The 13,278-nt window shown below is 39.4% G+C and overlaps 1 protein-coding gene across 2 annotated transcripts in view; it reads right to left on the bottom strand.

Annotated features, from left to right (window-relative positions):
* Positions 1-4,400, bottom strand: part of zfc3h1 (zinc finger C3H1-type containing) — a 33,000-nt gene extending 28,600 nt beyond the window's left edge. Inside the window, exons 1-4 of one of the 2 annotated variants that reach the window (XR_015941118.1) lie at positions 3,700-4,400; positions 2,189-2,626; positions 1,742-1,818; positions 437-635 (exon numbers count right to left, since the gene is read on the bottom strand). Coding sequence is in view for 1 of the 2 variants with exons in the window: in XM_088644547.1 (XP_088500673.1) it covers positions 437-635; positions 1,742-1,818; positions 2,189-2,626; positions 3,700-4,234 (1,249 nt within the window). In the remaining variant the exon portion in view is untranslated. The remainder of the gene's footprint in view (positions 1-436; positions 636-1,741; positions 1,819-2,188; positions 2,627-3,699) is intronic. The other variant, XM_088644547.1, reaches the window with a different exon arrangement.
* Between the last annotated feature and the right edge of the window lie 8,878 nt (positions 4,401-13,278).

The raw sequence follows: 13,278 nt of genomic DNA, 5'->3' as shown, positions 1-13,278 counted from the left end.
AGGTGAAATGAGAAACATTGGCCTCTCTTTCTGTCCCCTGCTCCCGCCTCTCACTCCTCCTCTCTCCCAGCCTTTGTTCTCCCGCTACATTACCTTTGCCTACTGCCTTGTCTTTCTCACACCTGAAGAAGGCTCCACAGCCGAAACGTTGCGTTTTCTTTCTTCTTTTTTTCAGCATGGAATAAACCTACCTGTTAAACTCGTTCCTTTGCAGCCTACGCATGCTGACGCAGCTACCCACCTGAACTACTAAAGCTATAGCAAAACAAAGCGAGACATGAACACCATGTATTTTTGGCAATTCCTAAGAACTACGATAAAATCAAACTGTGTGATTACAAATGACCCAATGAAATCCATGAAATACAGGAAAGGCCAGCTCTGGGAAAAAATAAACATTCATCATGGTGCGGGTGACATTTAACAAGCTGCTCACCGGGAATGATGTTTTTCTTCACGGGATGGGTTTTGGCAGCAGCTTTTCCCTTCTCTTGTGTCTGTTTAGCTTTGGTCAGTTTCTCTTTACTTTCTTTCAACACCTGCTGCTCTTTCTGCTGCCACTTCTTGCTGGCCGACTGCAGGGCCAGCAGGCGCAGCTGCAGCTCGGAGAGCTCGTCATCGTCGTCCTTAGACTCCTGGAAGACATCGACGGACAGGAGCGCCATCACAAAACTTGCGCGCAGGATTTTACAGAGGCGTCACATCCTCGCAACAGGATTAGCATTGCTGCTCCTCTCACTCTCCACAGAGAAATTCACTGTCTGCTGCATCTTTAGAGTTGCTTGGTTTAGCCCACTGTCACAGAAATTTCACAGTCAACATGGCAGACTCTGATACTTAGAGGCATTGGATGACAGTGCTGAATGAAAATGCTTTCCCTGTGCTGGCAAAACCATTCAAATGAACTAGAGAGGCATCCATATCTGGATTGAGTAACATGCCTGGTATAAAGCATCACCTACACTACACTGCAATACTGAAGAGCGCCTACTGGCACTGGTAATTTGTCCTTGGCTTTCATAGCTTTGCCATACGTTTTTCTATGTTCTGTGTACATTTTAATAACCTAATTTAGACATATGAGATGCAGAATATCAACTGAAGGTTTTTCATGCAATTATTTCTCATATGCATTTACTGCATTTTTATCTTACATGAATGCGCACAGATGGCATTGCATAGGTGATTACTTGACAATGTGGTATTATTCAACAGACCTTAATGCTGTTACAGAAGCTTACAGGTACCTGATTCATAAGAGTTAGGACCTTTTAACAGACTAGCGTTCATAATTTGTTCAAAAGCAGTTTGACAACCACAACTAGTGTTCGCCTAAGTAAAAAAAATCCAAATTCAATTTTTACAATCCAGGATTACCCGGGACAACCGAGATGTGAGGCAGCAGTACTAACAGCCACACTGCCATTTACTACATAATGCGAGTAAATCTTAGAACGTTTCTCCACTGGTGCAGTAATTAATTCAGTCATTTACTGAGTCCTATTGGAAATGTTTTTGAATGATTTAATACAAGGTGTAATCTGAAAACCTGTCTTCAAATCAATCTTGGCGATGATTTCATCACATCATGAAGAACAATGCAGGAAAATCTTGTCCAAGACACTCAAATGTTGTATGATTAATACAGCTTTGTGGTGTACGCAACACATATGTGGGAGAAATGCCTGCTAAGACTAAACTGAGTCGGACATCATTGTGAATGTCATTCTGTGTTACTTACAGTATAAGGTAGGTCATCTGATTCTTTGCTGCTTTGATAAGAATTGTTTAAATCCAATTCCTCCTCATCTTCCTTATCTTTAAGAAAGAGAAACAAGCTTAACACTTCTCCCATTGGACTTGGTCAAAGTAAAAACAAATGACTAATCCGCACACTTTCAAGGCAGACATTACAAGTTCAAGACAGCGGCAATCCACAAATTAAACGAAATTGTAGCAAAAGACTGACTGTTATTAGGGTAATTATTAACATCTGTAAGGATGAAAAGGCATTACAAAGAGAACCATTAGAGTAATGTAGTAGAAATAAAAAAGGAAATGAGAAAAGTGGCATATCACACACACATCTCTAGTAAGTGGGAAAAGCCCTATGGTGTTTATATTTTAGCGAGGTCAAATAAAATGGTGAATGTGATGTACAATTATGTTAAGGTGGAATTTTCTTTACCTTTTATTGTGTCACAGGGCTCAAGGGGGCTTATTTCAGCATTCTCTGACTTTTCTGCTTCCTTCGTGTTTTTCTTGTTCATCTCATCTCTTTCCATAGGGGTCAGAAGCTTCTGCCTCAAAGGTTTCAGGTTAAAAGCCTGAAAAACTTTGATTTCGGGCTTCTCCGGAGGTGGAGACTCTTTTATAGCAGCTTCCTTCTGAATACTGACCGTGCCTGAAACAGCCTGATCAACACTGGGGGCTCCTTCTACCTCTTTCTGAGGCGAAGGATCTTTGGAGCTTAGCGCCATCCTCTCCTCCTTCCTAATACATTCCAGCTCATGTTGAATTTGCTTATATTTCAAAAGCAAATCCTCAAAGCTTTCTTCAATACCATTTTCGGTTTTGGCAGTGTTATGAATGGGTTTCCTCACCTGAGGTCTCCCAAACAATTTTGCTGAGTAAAGAAGTGAAGGAAGATAAATATCTGTAAAACCGAATCAAAAACATGCTAGGTTTGCATTATATAACAGTTTTACATAGCAAATGTATTACTAACTAATCATTTGTATTATTTAAAATTGAGTGAGCACAAGTGGAAACAACATGCAATTAAAACTTGTTTTACAGTTATGGGAACATGGAACAAGCTACCCTGGCATGTTATTGAAGCCGATAACCTTGGTTTAGAGAAAACAATGGGATGAAATTAATCAATTAATAACTACCAGCTTGATGAGCCAAATGACTTCTTTGTTCTTATAAGTGGACAGTTAATCCACAAGAAGAAAAGGTGTTCACAAATAATAGTATTTGCTTAAAGGTGTCAACTGTTAGTGTTTTGATTATGAACCATTCATCTGTGATTGCTTTACTTAACAGAAAGATGAAAAGAACATCTGTTGAACACATGAGCGGTGAGGAATTGGACCAATTTGCTCAAGGAAGATGCCCAGCTACGTACATGGGTACAAATGTAATATGCTTTTCAAAAAAACCTCAACCAAATATTCTTCCTCGCACTAGTTTGGGTTTGTGTGTCCGCTATCCTATACCGTACAACTCAAGGGGGTTGTGTTATTCCTGAAGTCGTCTGACAGTGCCAACAGCGGAAGTCAACTGTACAAACGAAAGCGGATTCTGCGCCTGTTAGATGCTGACGTCGACCTCCGGTCTCGACGATTGTTCTTGAGCTGTCTGTTTAAAGCCTTGTAGCAGAGCTAACATATACCATATGTATAAGAACAAAAGATACATTTTTGCAACTGTGGTCGGGGTAACGCCTAGAAACACGACCGAGACACAGCTCTTATTCGTCTTCGGAAAAGGAATATTTATAGCCACAGTTACCCAAAATGGTCACATTAACATTTCGAGTGTGGGCAGCGAATCTACAGAAGCCGGTCATCGTTTCAACATGTGCGATACGAATTGTAACACGCTGTACGATTCACTGTCCAGGAAAGTATAAAAATCAACCGGTTTTGAAGTCGGACTCGTACAGTGGCAACGAAGGACGGGCAAGGATACGCTTTCTTTGAGGGGACTCCTTCCTGATAGGTGCCCCGGCGAATCCAAGTCGACATGGGGGCGGCCTTCCAGTCCCTCTGCCCCCAACCCCCTCACCCCAACCCCCTCTGCCCCAGTCTCCGCGGCCATCGTTTGGCCTCCGGTACCTCAGCCTGCCCAGCGCGGTGTGGCTGCGCTCCCAGAAAGACGATCTGGGACCCGAGTCGCAATGCTGGGCTGACAGCGATCGGTCGGGGACGCCTGCTCCACTTTGCTGCCTGTGGCCAGTTAAGTTGGGGGGATGAGGATGGGGTCCCCGGTTGAACGGCATTTTCATTCGGAAGTCGAGGCCGGGTCCCCCCATGGGAGGCGGCGGTAATGTCCGCGGTCCGGGTTTGGGCTTCCGAGCGAAACGCCCTGCGCTGCTGTTACAGCTGCTGCTAGGCCTCTTGTCACGGCGCACGAATTGCCTTTCATCGGTGTCATCGTCGCTGATCTCCCCGTCCTCCAGCTCGCCTTCTTCCCTCGGAGACCGAACGCTCGAGCTCAGTTCCATCGCTATTCCCTACTGATGTAACTGCTCTGGAAGGCAGGAATGCTCCTGGGCCAGGTTGTGAAATCAGCAATTACAGACGTGCAATTCCCCAGCAGTCCCTATCTTCTTTCCAGGTCCGAGATCCGGCCTCACGTCGCTCTCTACTATCGCGAGACTCGCAAGGAAAACCGAGTGTGCGCAAATGTCGTAGGAGAAGCTGCGTCTGCCAGCGTGTTAGACGTTTGCGTGTTGATAGGCTGTGTGTTTCCAGCATACAGTGACAGACGCAGAAAGTTTCGATTTACTTGTGGCATGTAACCTTACTTTGGTATTTTTGGTTTTTCGTGTTCCTCAATAAAAGTGCTGAACTGATGCCTTAAATTGGTTCGTGTACACGAAGCAATTGTAAATTCCCGAACGTCATGTGTAGCATTGATGCAATGTTAACTGTTTTCCGTGATTACATTTTAACCTTATGGATTCCTGTTTCCATAAATCTTGCATGTTAAATTTTCCCGGGTATAGGAGAAGCTGCTCATTTAACCACATGAAGTAAAATATTTGAGCATTCCTAAATAACTTGAAAGACTTGACTTGAATGAGTTGAGAGCTCATTTACTGTCCCAAAAATTTACCCTGAAGAATATAACGGGACACTGCGAAAGTCGACATTTTTAGTAAAATATACAGTGCAAATCCGCGCAGCGACGTTTGACCGTATTGTTTAAAGTTATTTACACTTAATGAATCTTAGAGGTGTAGATGCTTTTATTTTTCCAATTATTTACTTCTTTGCGTGTCGTTTACTAACGATGAAATTAGTAAACATTTAATTATTTAAATCATTTAGAGATTTCCACGAATTTTAAAAAATAATTACATTATAACTCAAAATACTATGGCAGAAAAATAATATTAGAATGCAAATGTTATATATTTAATTCAGTACCATTCCAGTGTGAGTGGTTGCTATAGTTTCATAGTTCTTAGGTCCTTGGTTCAATTCTGGACGGGGTGAATTCTGCGTGGAATGTGCATTTTATCTTTGGGTCAGCATGGATTTACTTTAGGTGCTCTGTAACTATCACCTGAATTGCCCCCTTTGTGGCCCATAATACAAAAGTATTAAGAAAAATATCCTCCAGATCTTTAGATAAATTCACACTAAAAACAGTTTATGAGACAGGTATTTTGAAAATTATTAACATGAAACATGTTCTTTAAAAACGCCATCATAGATGGGCTTGGGGGAAATGTATCATGTTCCTGAACATTATACGTTATACAGTACCTTCCAAATGTATTCAGACCCATCCTATGGTGTCCTTTTTCTGAAATCGCAAAACAATACAAACAAATTTTTTTAAACGTAATATGTCATTCAAGATCTGAAGCCTCAGACTGAATATCTCTAAGGGTAGGATACAACACAATAAATGTCAGCAAACACTAAAGAGAAAAGAAAACTGAAATATGTTGACTGCATAAGTATTCGGGCCTGTGAACTCAGTATCTGTTGGAAGCACCGTTGTCAACAATTACAGTTTCATGTTTAATCAGTTTGATCTGTGGCTAAGGATCTGCGCCTGTGGCTGGAAGGTCGCTGGTTCAAATCCCACAGCTGGTGGGGAAATCCTACTCCATTGGGCCCCTGAGCAAGGCCCTTAACCCCAACTGCTCCAGGGTTGCTGTACAATGGCTGACCCTGTGCTCTGTGCCCAAGCTTCTCTCTTCCTGTCTGCCTCTCATGAAAAGCAAGCTGGGGTATGTGAAAAGATGAATTCCTAATGCAAGAAATTGTATAGGGCTAATAACGTGATGTTGTTGTTATAGATAGATAGATAATACTTTATTAATCCCGTAGGGAAATTGATGTGTTACAGCAGTCCAGCCCAAGACAAGCAAAACAGACATCAGAATAGTTATAAAACAAAAGACAAACAAGATAAATAAAAATAAATACATAGGTGTGTGCAAAATGTGCTGATCATAGTCATTGTAAAAACAATAAAATATGTGCAAAATGTGCATAGGTTTATACAGAATGATTGTCCAAAAAGTACGATGGAGTAAACATGCTGTCCATAGAGGAGCAAATGAAGGGATAAAAGTCCTAGCCGAGGGCAGCGTTATACACCCTGACAGCCGCCGGGAAGAAAGACCTGCGGAAATATTCCCTTGAACACCGTAGCTGGAGCAGTTTATTGATAAATGTGCTCCGCTGCCCAGTAACAGTCCCATGAAGCGGATGAGAGGTGTTGTTCATGATGGCTATGAGCTTGGTCAGCATTCTCCTCTCAGCCACCACCTCCATGTTATGTTATGTCACCTCATGTTATGTTATGTCATTTTGAGTAAGTCTGTGTACAGTACCTTTGTGTACCTTTGTACACCAGCTTCATGGAATTTATGCCCACTCTTCTTGGCAGATTTGCTAAAGGTCTCTCAGCTTTCTTGGGTATTGCTTCTGTACAGACGTTTTCAAGTCTTTCCAAAGATTCTAAATAATTCTAAACCACTAAATGTTGCCTGCACATTGCCTTTCTATGTTCCCAATACTCTTGTCAAGCTTACTAGTCCCAGCTTATGAGAAGCAGTCACCATTACTTTCACTGTTAATAATGCTTTGAAAGCCTTGAGCAAGGCTGCTTGTTGTCAAAACTGTTATGTTGCTTCTGCTTTTTTCAAGAAATGGCTATATGAGATTCTCCAACAATGTATTTGGTAGAATAAAAAATGTACTGTAAATAGGCTGTCTGTCCTCTTATTTTTCAATCTTTTTTTATGTTCTGTGAAACCCAGCAAGAGCAATATAGGGGATTTAATGATGATGGATTTGTAAGAATGAATTTGAATTTACAGTGCCATGCAAGAGTATTTAGACACTTGCATAGTTTTGACATTTTGCTGCTTTGTGGCTTACAGTTATTTGTTATATATACCTCTACACATTTGTCACAAAAAGAAAGAAGTCAATAATTAATATGAAAGACAAATGGAAAAGTTGTGACTGCATAACTATTCAAAACCATTGTTTGTACATTGTTTGTCATTTGTACATTGTTCGGTACAAAAGAATACCTTAATGTTCCAGCTAGGTGACTTAAAAGTGTCTCTTAGATTTTAGATAACGTTTGTGACACTGAGAAGAGAAAATACTTCTAATTATAAAGCAAAGAGGATGTTTGCTGATGTCTAGGGGGGTCCCTTGGGCAGAAACAATGGTAAAGTTTACCTTAGTATACCTAGGGAAGTTATAATAATAAACTTTATTTTATATAGCACCTTTAAAGGTGGCTTCTCAAAGCACTTTACAGAATGTCAACAACAATAAATGAAAAGAATACAATAAAGAAAACAATTACAATATACAGAAGAGACTGAGGATGGTGGTACTAAGAAAAGCAGAAGAATGGAACAGTTAAGTAAAGGCTTTTCTAAAGAAGAAGGTTTTAAGTCTGGATTATAATGAGTTTAGAGAAGGTGACTCTCGGATATCCTTAGGTAGAGAGTTCCAGAGCTTGGGCCCTGTCACCCATACAATGTAGACAGGCTTGGGGGACAGAAAGGAGACCAGAATTTGAAGAGCGAAAGTTGCAAGGTGGGGAGTAGGGCGATAATAATTCAGACAATTATTGAGGTGCCAAGCCATGCAGAGCCTTATAAGTGAGCATGAGGATTTTAAAGTCAACACAGAATTTGACCGGAAGCCAGTGCAAGGACTCCCAGGACAGGAGTAATGTGAACACTTGCACTAGACCTGGTCAGGATTCTGGCTGCTGAATTTTGGACATACTGCAGTTTGTTCAAAGTAGATTAAGATACCCCAGGGAGTAGAGCATTACAGCAGTCAATTCGAGAGAACACAAATGTGTTGATCAGCTTTTCAGTCACAATTAGTGACAGCATAGGGCCTAGTCGAGTGATATTTCTGAGGTGAAAAAAATATGTTTTGACAATATGCCACAGATGTGGGTCGAATGTTAATCCAGATTCAAATATCACTCCAAGGTTTTTCAATTTAGACTAAGTATTTGAACCTTATTAGAGTGTGCTATTCTGTGTTTTTAGGGAACTTGAGTTTCCTGGGTAAAAGATACCTCAGTTAAAAACGTCTTTCCTGATTAGTGTGCATTTTATGGATAGGGATAAAGGCTCCCATTTATTTTGTGGCATCCAGGGTGCAAAGAGAGAGATGTAACTGCAGGTTACTTTGTATTTAGTTAGAAGGCAGCTCATTTCTTGTGTGGCCTCTGTAGGCATATTAAGAGTTTAGTGCTTAGTAGCAGTCTGGGGGTTTCTGGGTGACCAGAATGTTAGCCCTCTGAAACGCCTTGTCTGTAAATACTGTACATAATGTAACTTTGTGTGTTGTATGTTTTGTGCTGTGTAGTTTATGTGTTTTGTCATTGTAATAAATATTTGTTTACCAAGTGTGTCTGGATTGTTACTCCTCTCAACAAAGCTGCACCGGCGAACAAGGAATTCACGTGTCTCTGGTTATACAACCCACTTGGGTGTATGATAAGAAATCACTTACAAGTTGGGGTTTATGAATAATTATTTTACTGATTGTCTAAATCGCTTGGTCAAATACCGATTTTCACCAGTTTCGTAACCCCTCATTTCTAACACTTACAATCCACACAACTTGCTGAAAAACCTCAGTCAGTGTGCAATAATAGTGGTTGGCATGACTTCAGAATACACACACCTATATCTCTGCAAGGTTCCTCAGTCAGGTAGTACATTTAAAGACATAATCAACCATGAAGAGCCTTCAAAACAACTTGGGGATAAATATATACCGAAGTGCAGTATAAAGGCATAGATCAGGAAGAGGTTATAAAACCACCTCAAAGCATTGGGAAGCCAATCATTAAGAAGTGGAAGACATTTCCTAGATTAGGCTGCTCTTCCAAGCTGAACAGCCAACCAAGACTGGAACAAAAGAGGGCTAGGGATCCCACTGTGAGGTAGGCTAATGGAGAATTTGAAAGGGCCACAGATGATGGAGTCTGCTAGCAGGATCCGTATGTTACTCTGTACCATTATAGTGGTAGGAGCGGAGAACTCCTGCTGAATTCACATGCTAAACTCTAACCTTCACGCTGTACTAAACTCCTGATGGGGACAGGGAATGTTTATACTAAACTCCCTGATAAGAAAGGAATGTTTTATGTGCTTTCTGAGACCTGGAGTTTCTTGAGAAAGCTACCTCAAAGACAGGAGGGGGAGGGTGCAGAGAAAGGTATATATAAGCTGTGTAGAGCCATATCCCCTTTGAGCTACTAGAAATACTATAACTACTATGGCCCTTATTCTAGTTCCTTGTATGCATACAATAAAGCTTGGCTTGACAAACGGACACTTCAGGCTCGAATCTCTTTTTTTTCTATACAAGAGTTAATTCGCTGACATACATTGCAGGAGAAAATGTCCATGGGTCAACAATATCCCATAAAATTAATTTCTATGAAAGTGAAAAAAAAAAAACATCTCAAATCCCCCTTGCTGCTTGCAACAAAGAACCTAAGCGAATCTGCAGGCATGTGGAAAATGTTTTAGAGATCAGACAAGACAAAATTGAAACTTTCTGATTTAAATGCAAAGCGTTACATCTGACGCAAATGGGGGAAGCTGCATCATTTAGTCAACATTCCTATTGTGAAGCAAGGTGGGAGCATTGTGTTAGATGTGTTTGAAACATTTAGCCATTTTACAAAATGTGATACTATAGAAGCAGTCTGAATACTTTAAAAAGTATTGTATCTTAAAGCATTTTTGTTTCAAATGGGAAACCCTGAATTAATCGGTGAAGAGACAGGAGCTGGCAATATGTTTTGGATTCATGAAAGCACTGTTTCTTCATATTGTCTAAAATGTATTATTTGGCCCAGTACAGTATCTCCTTTCCACTAATGAGTTTAGGGATTTAGGAATTTCAGTTATTTTTTGTGAGCACGTTACAGTCATATCTGTAGTGACGTACATTAATAGTACGTACATTAATAGTGAAAACTGATTATTCATAGCCCTAATTTAAAGTGTGAGATTATATTTTCTGTTGCTCATTGCCATGCTTTGAAGCAAAACATGCCAGTGTTGTGAGATTTCTTTCATTTGTGTGATCTTTATTTTGAAAGTATGTGTCACTTTTACAGAAAAAAATGTCAGTGTGACCAACTGTCTTGGTTTATACAAAAACACCATATCGCAGTACTTAAATTGTACATTCACAAAAAATGATACCTATCAGATATTAGAGATAATTTGCCCAATTTTGGCTGCAGGAGCAGTTTACAGTTCAGGTCACATATCCACAAGAGAACACAATTGTAATCAGAACGTCATCCTGGAGTACACAGGAAATATATTCTGTCATATTTTTACTGCAATGATTTCTACAGAATCTGGCCAAATAACTTTCTATTAGATCTTTATGATGTACTGACCTGTTGTGTGTTTCATACTGTATGTCTCAGCTACAAACCCCGCAACCACACAAGGGATAGCCATCTCTTGCCACCAATACTGCAAGTGTCCATTCATTTACCACCAGCACTAAAAGCATCCTGTGCAGATAATCCCAATCCTGTACTCGGTAGTGTTCATCTAGTTGTCTATGGTCACTCAGGGAATCCTGGTCTCAGTCTGTCCGTGGAATGATCCAGACCCACAATGCCCTCAGGTTTACCAGTTGAAACACCTAGGAGTCCATCTTTTTGTTAGTTATTATATTTTCATGGTTTTTCAAAACAAATACAAAGTTATAAAACAACCATTTTCCAGCCAATACAAAACACCCTCACCCATGCTTTGTTTTTTAGGCTGTTGTTTGGGTTACTGAGGACCAAAAAGAAATTGAACCTCAATTACAGTATGTACTCTGAATGTCTTGAGCCTGTCTGTGGCTAAACATATACAGTAGTTCCCGGGAATACAAAGAAACTAATGCAGAGAGAAGGGTCCTAAAACTAGCAAAGATGGCTAAATCCCTGCATGTTTGGGTCACTATGTGAGTTTTACAACTGTATGGTCACAGCTAGATGATACCGTACTTACAAAGTTTGTAAGTTGGAATTCATTGTTTAAGAAAGACCTCTCTGACAGATGGGGTATATTTCTCCACAGTGTCTTTGACCCATTGTGGGTGCAAAAACTGTTTCAACTTTCCACGTGCAAATTTGACAAATCTTTAGTTGTAGATGAAATCTGCCAAGTTCCTGCTCTGCTGATCCATTGGTTCATAAGATAAGAGGATTTAGACAGGGTTTTGGAATACAAATATTAATAACAGGCCAGGTCAACATCTTGCTCAAAGCAGGACAACAATTATGGCACATTTAATGGGTTATTTATCTAAGTATAACTAGGGAAGTGCTAGGCACCCCTCTATGTTTAAGCAGTTTTAAAAGCTGGGGATCATTTTTATTATCTGTATAGTCTTCCTCTACATGGAACCATTAGTATTCCTTACACTCACAATGGGCTTTCCTTCTTTAATTCCTGAATTTGGAGAAGCATGATGGGTGAGGTCATTTGAAGACAGATACTTGTGAAATAGCCTTGGAAGCCTTCATCTAGCAGCTTCTTCAATCCAGCAGATGATCATGTATTTTCCAAGATGCACAGTTCATGTGTGATAGATATAACTACACATCTAAGTACTTTATCTTTCCAGTACCTAAATGTATTAAAATTGAAGCTAGAATAGTAGAATAAACTGTATCATAAAAGTAATCAGTTTACAGTCAGATAATTCCACACAACACAGATGGAAATATGTTAAATACCATGTAAAATTATTTTACTGAAAATTAACATGGTTTTTAGTTTCAGGCTGCCAGATGTCACGTTATTAAAACGAAACTTACAGGACTTGACATCTCACAGTACCAGCTTGCTAAGAGTTGGAAGAATTCTTAAAATTTGACTTTCTTGTGTTTGGGTAAGTACACCATTATTTTTTCATCTTTGCGTGATCTAGGAAAGGCTTTCCCTAGTTGTTAAATATCATATAATTCAATATAAAATTAGCAATATAAAAATGCTAAAAATCTTCAGAACAAACGGTGAAATACTAACCACAGGGCACAAGCTTAAATTACAGGGAAGAGAACAGTAAAAACACAGAACATGAGGCACGTTTTAATAAAAAGGTGTTGTGGAAATCTAAAAAGAAATTCAGCTAACTGACGACAATTGGCTTGTTGAAGCCAATAACCTGGCTAAGCGCAAGAAGCCACTGGATGAGATCTTTGTATCACCAGTACAAGCAACCAAACGGGCCAGACTAACTGTATAATCTTGAAAACTAATATGAAAACTTTCTTGCATTTTATAATACTGATAAAATCTTGTACTTAGTACTTTATATCTTGACAGTAATTCTAGGCTTTAACCTTTCATTTAAAAAAACACTGTTAATTTTACACAAAATGATTTAATATATTTACATTTCGTTTAATTTTATCGTAGTTATTCTCAACGAAATCACTGAGGATCACTTTCAGGTCTCGAACATCACAATCTCGAGACAGTTAATATATAATAAACAACTTGAAGGGAAAACTGTCAGCAAGGGTTGATTAATAACGTAATCCACCTACATTAAAAACGTATTTTTTATAATAAAACAAGTTATACATTGTTGATAAAACACTTTATAATTTAAGTTATAAATTCAGTAGCTTCGAAAACTTGATATTATTTTAAGTAGATTAGCTTTAATATAATTAAAAGGAAAACGTGTCTATTTCAATGTATCAGCGTCATATTTTTCATGCTTTTAACCGCATTTCGCTTTCTCGTTTCTCCAGCTGAATTTATTGCATTTTACTAAATGATATAACGTAAGAAATAAGACTAATCTTACAACCCAGTCTCTGACGTTTCTATTGATGTGAGGTTGTTTTTGATTGGCATTGAAGAAAATGAACAACGAAAAAGACAAATCAATGCAGACAGGGAATACAGTCTGAGCGATAGATTTCTTCAGACTACAGGATTGTTAAAGACCGTACTTTCCCTGCCGCAATCACCGCAATCAACGGGAGACTGTT

This window comes from Lepisosteus platostomus, chromosome 9, assembly GCF_059453375.1.
Source record: "Lepisosteus platostomus isolate fLepPlt1 chromosome 9, fLepPlt1.hap1, whole genome shotgun sequence".
Classification (NCBI taxonomy): domain Eukaryota; kingdom Metazoa; phylum Chordata; class Actinopteri; order Semionotiformes; family Lepisosteidae; genus Lepisosteus; species Lepisosteus platostomus.
This window is presented reverse-complemented; position numbering and strand designations above follow the sequence as displayed.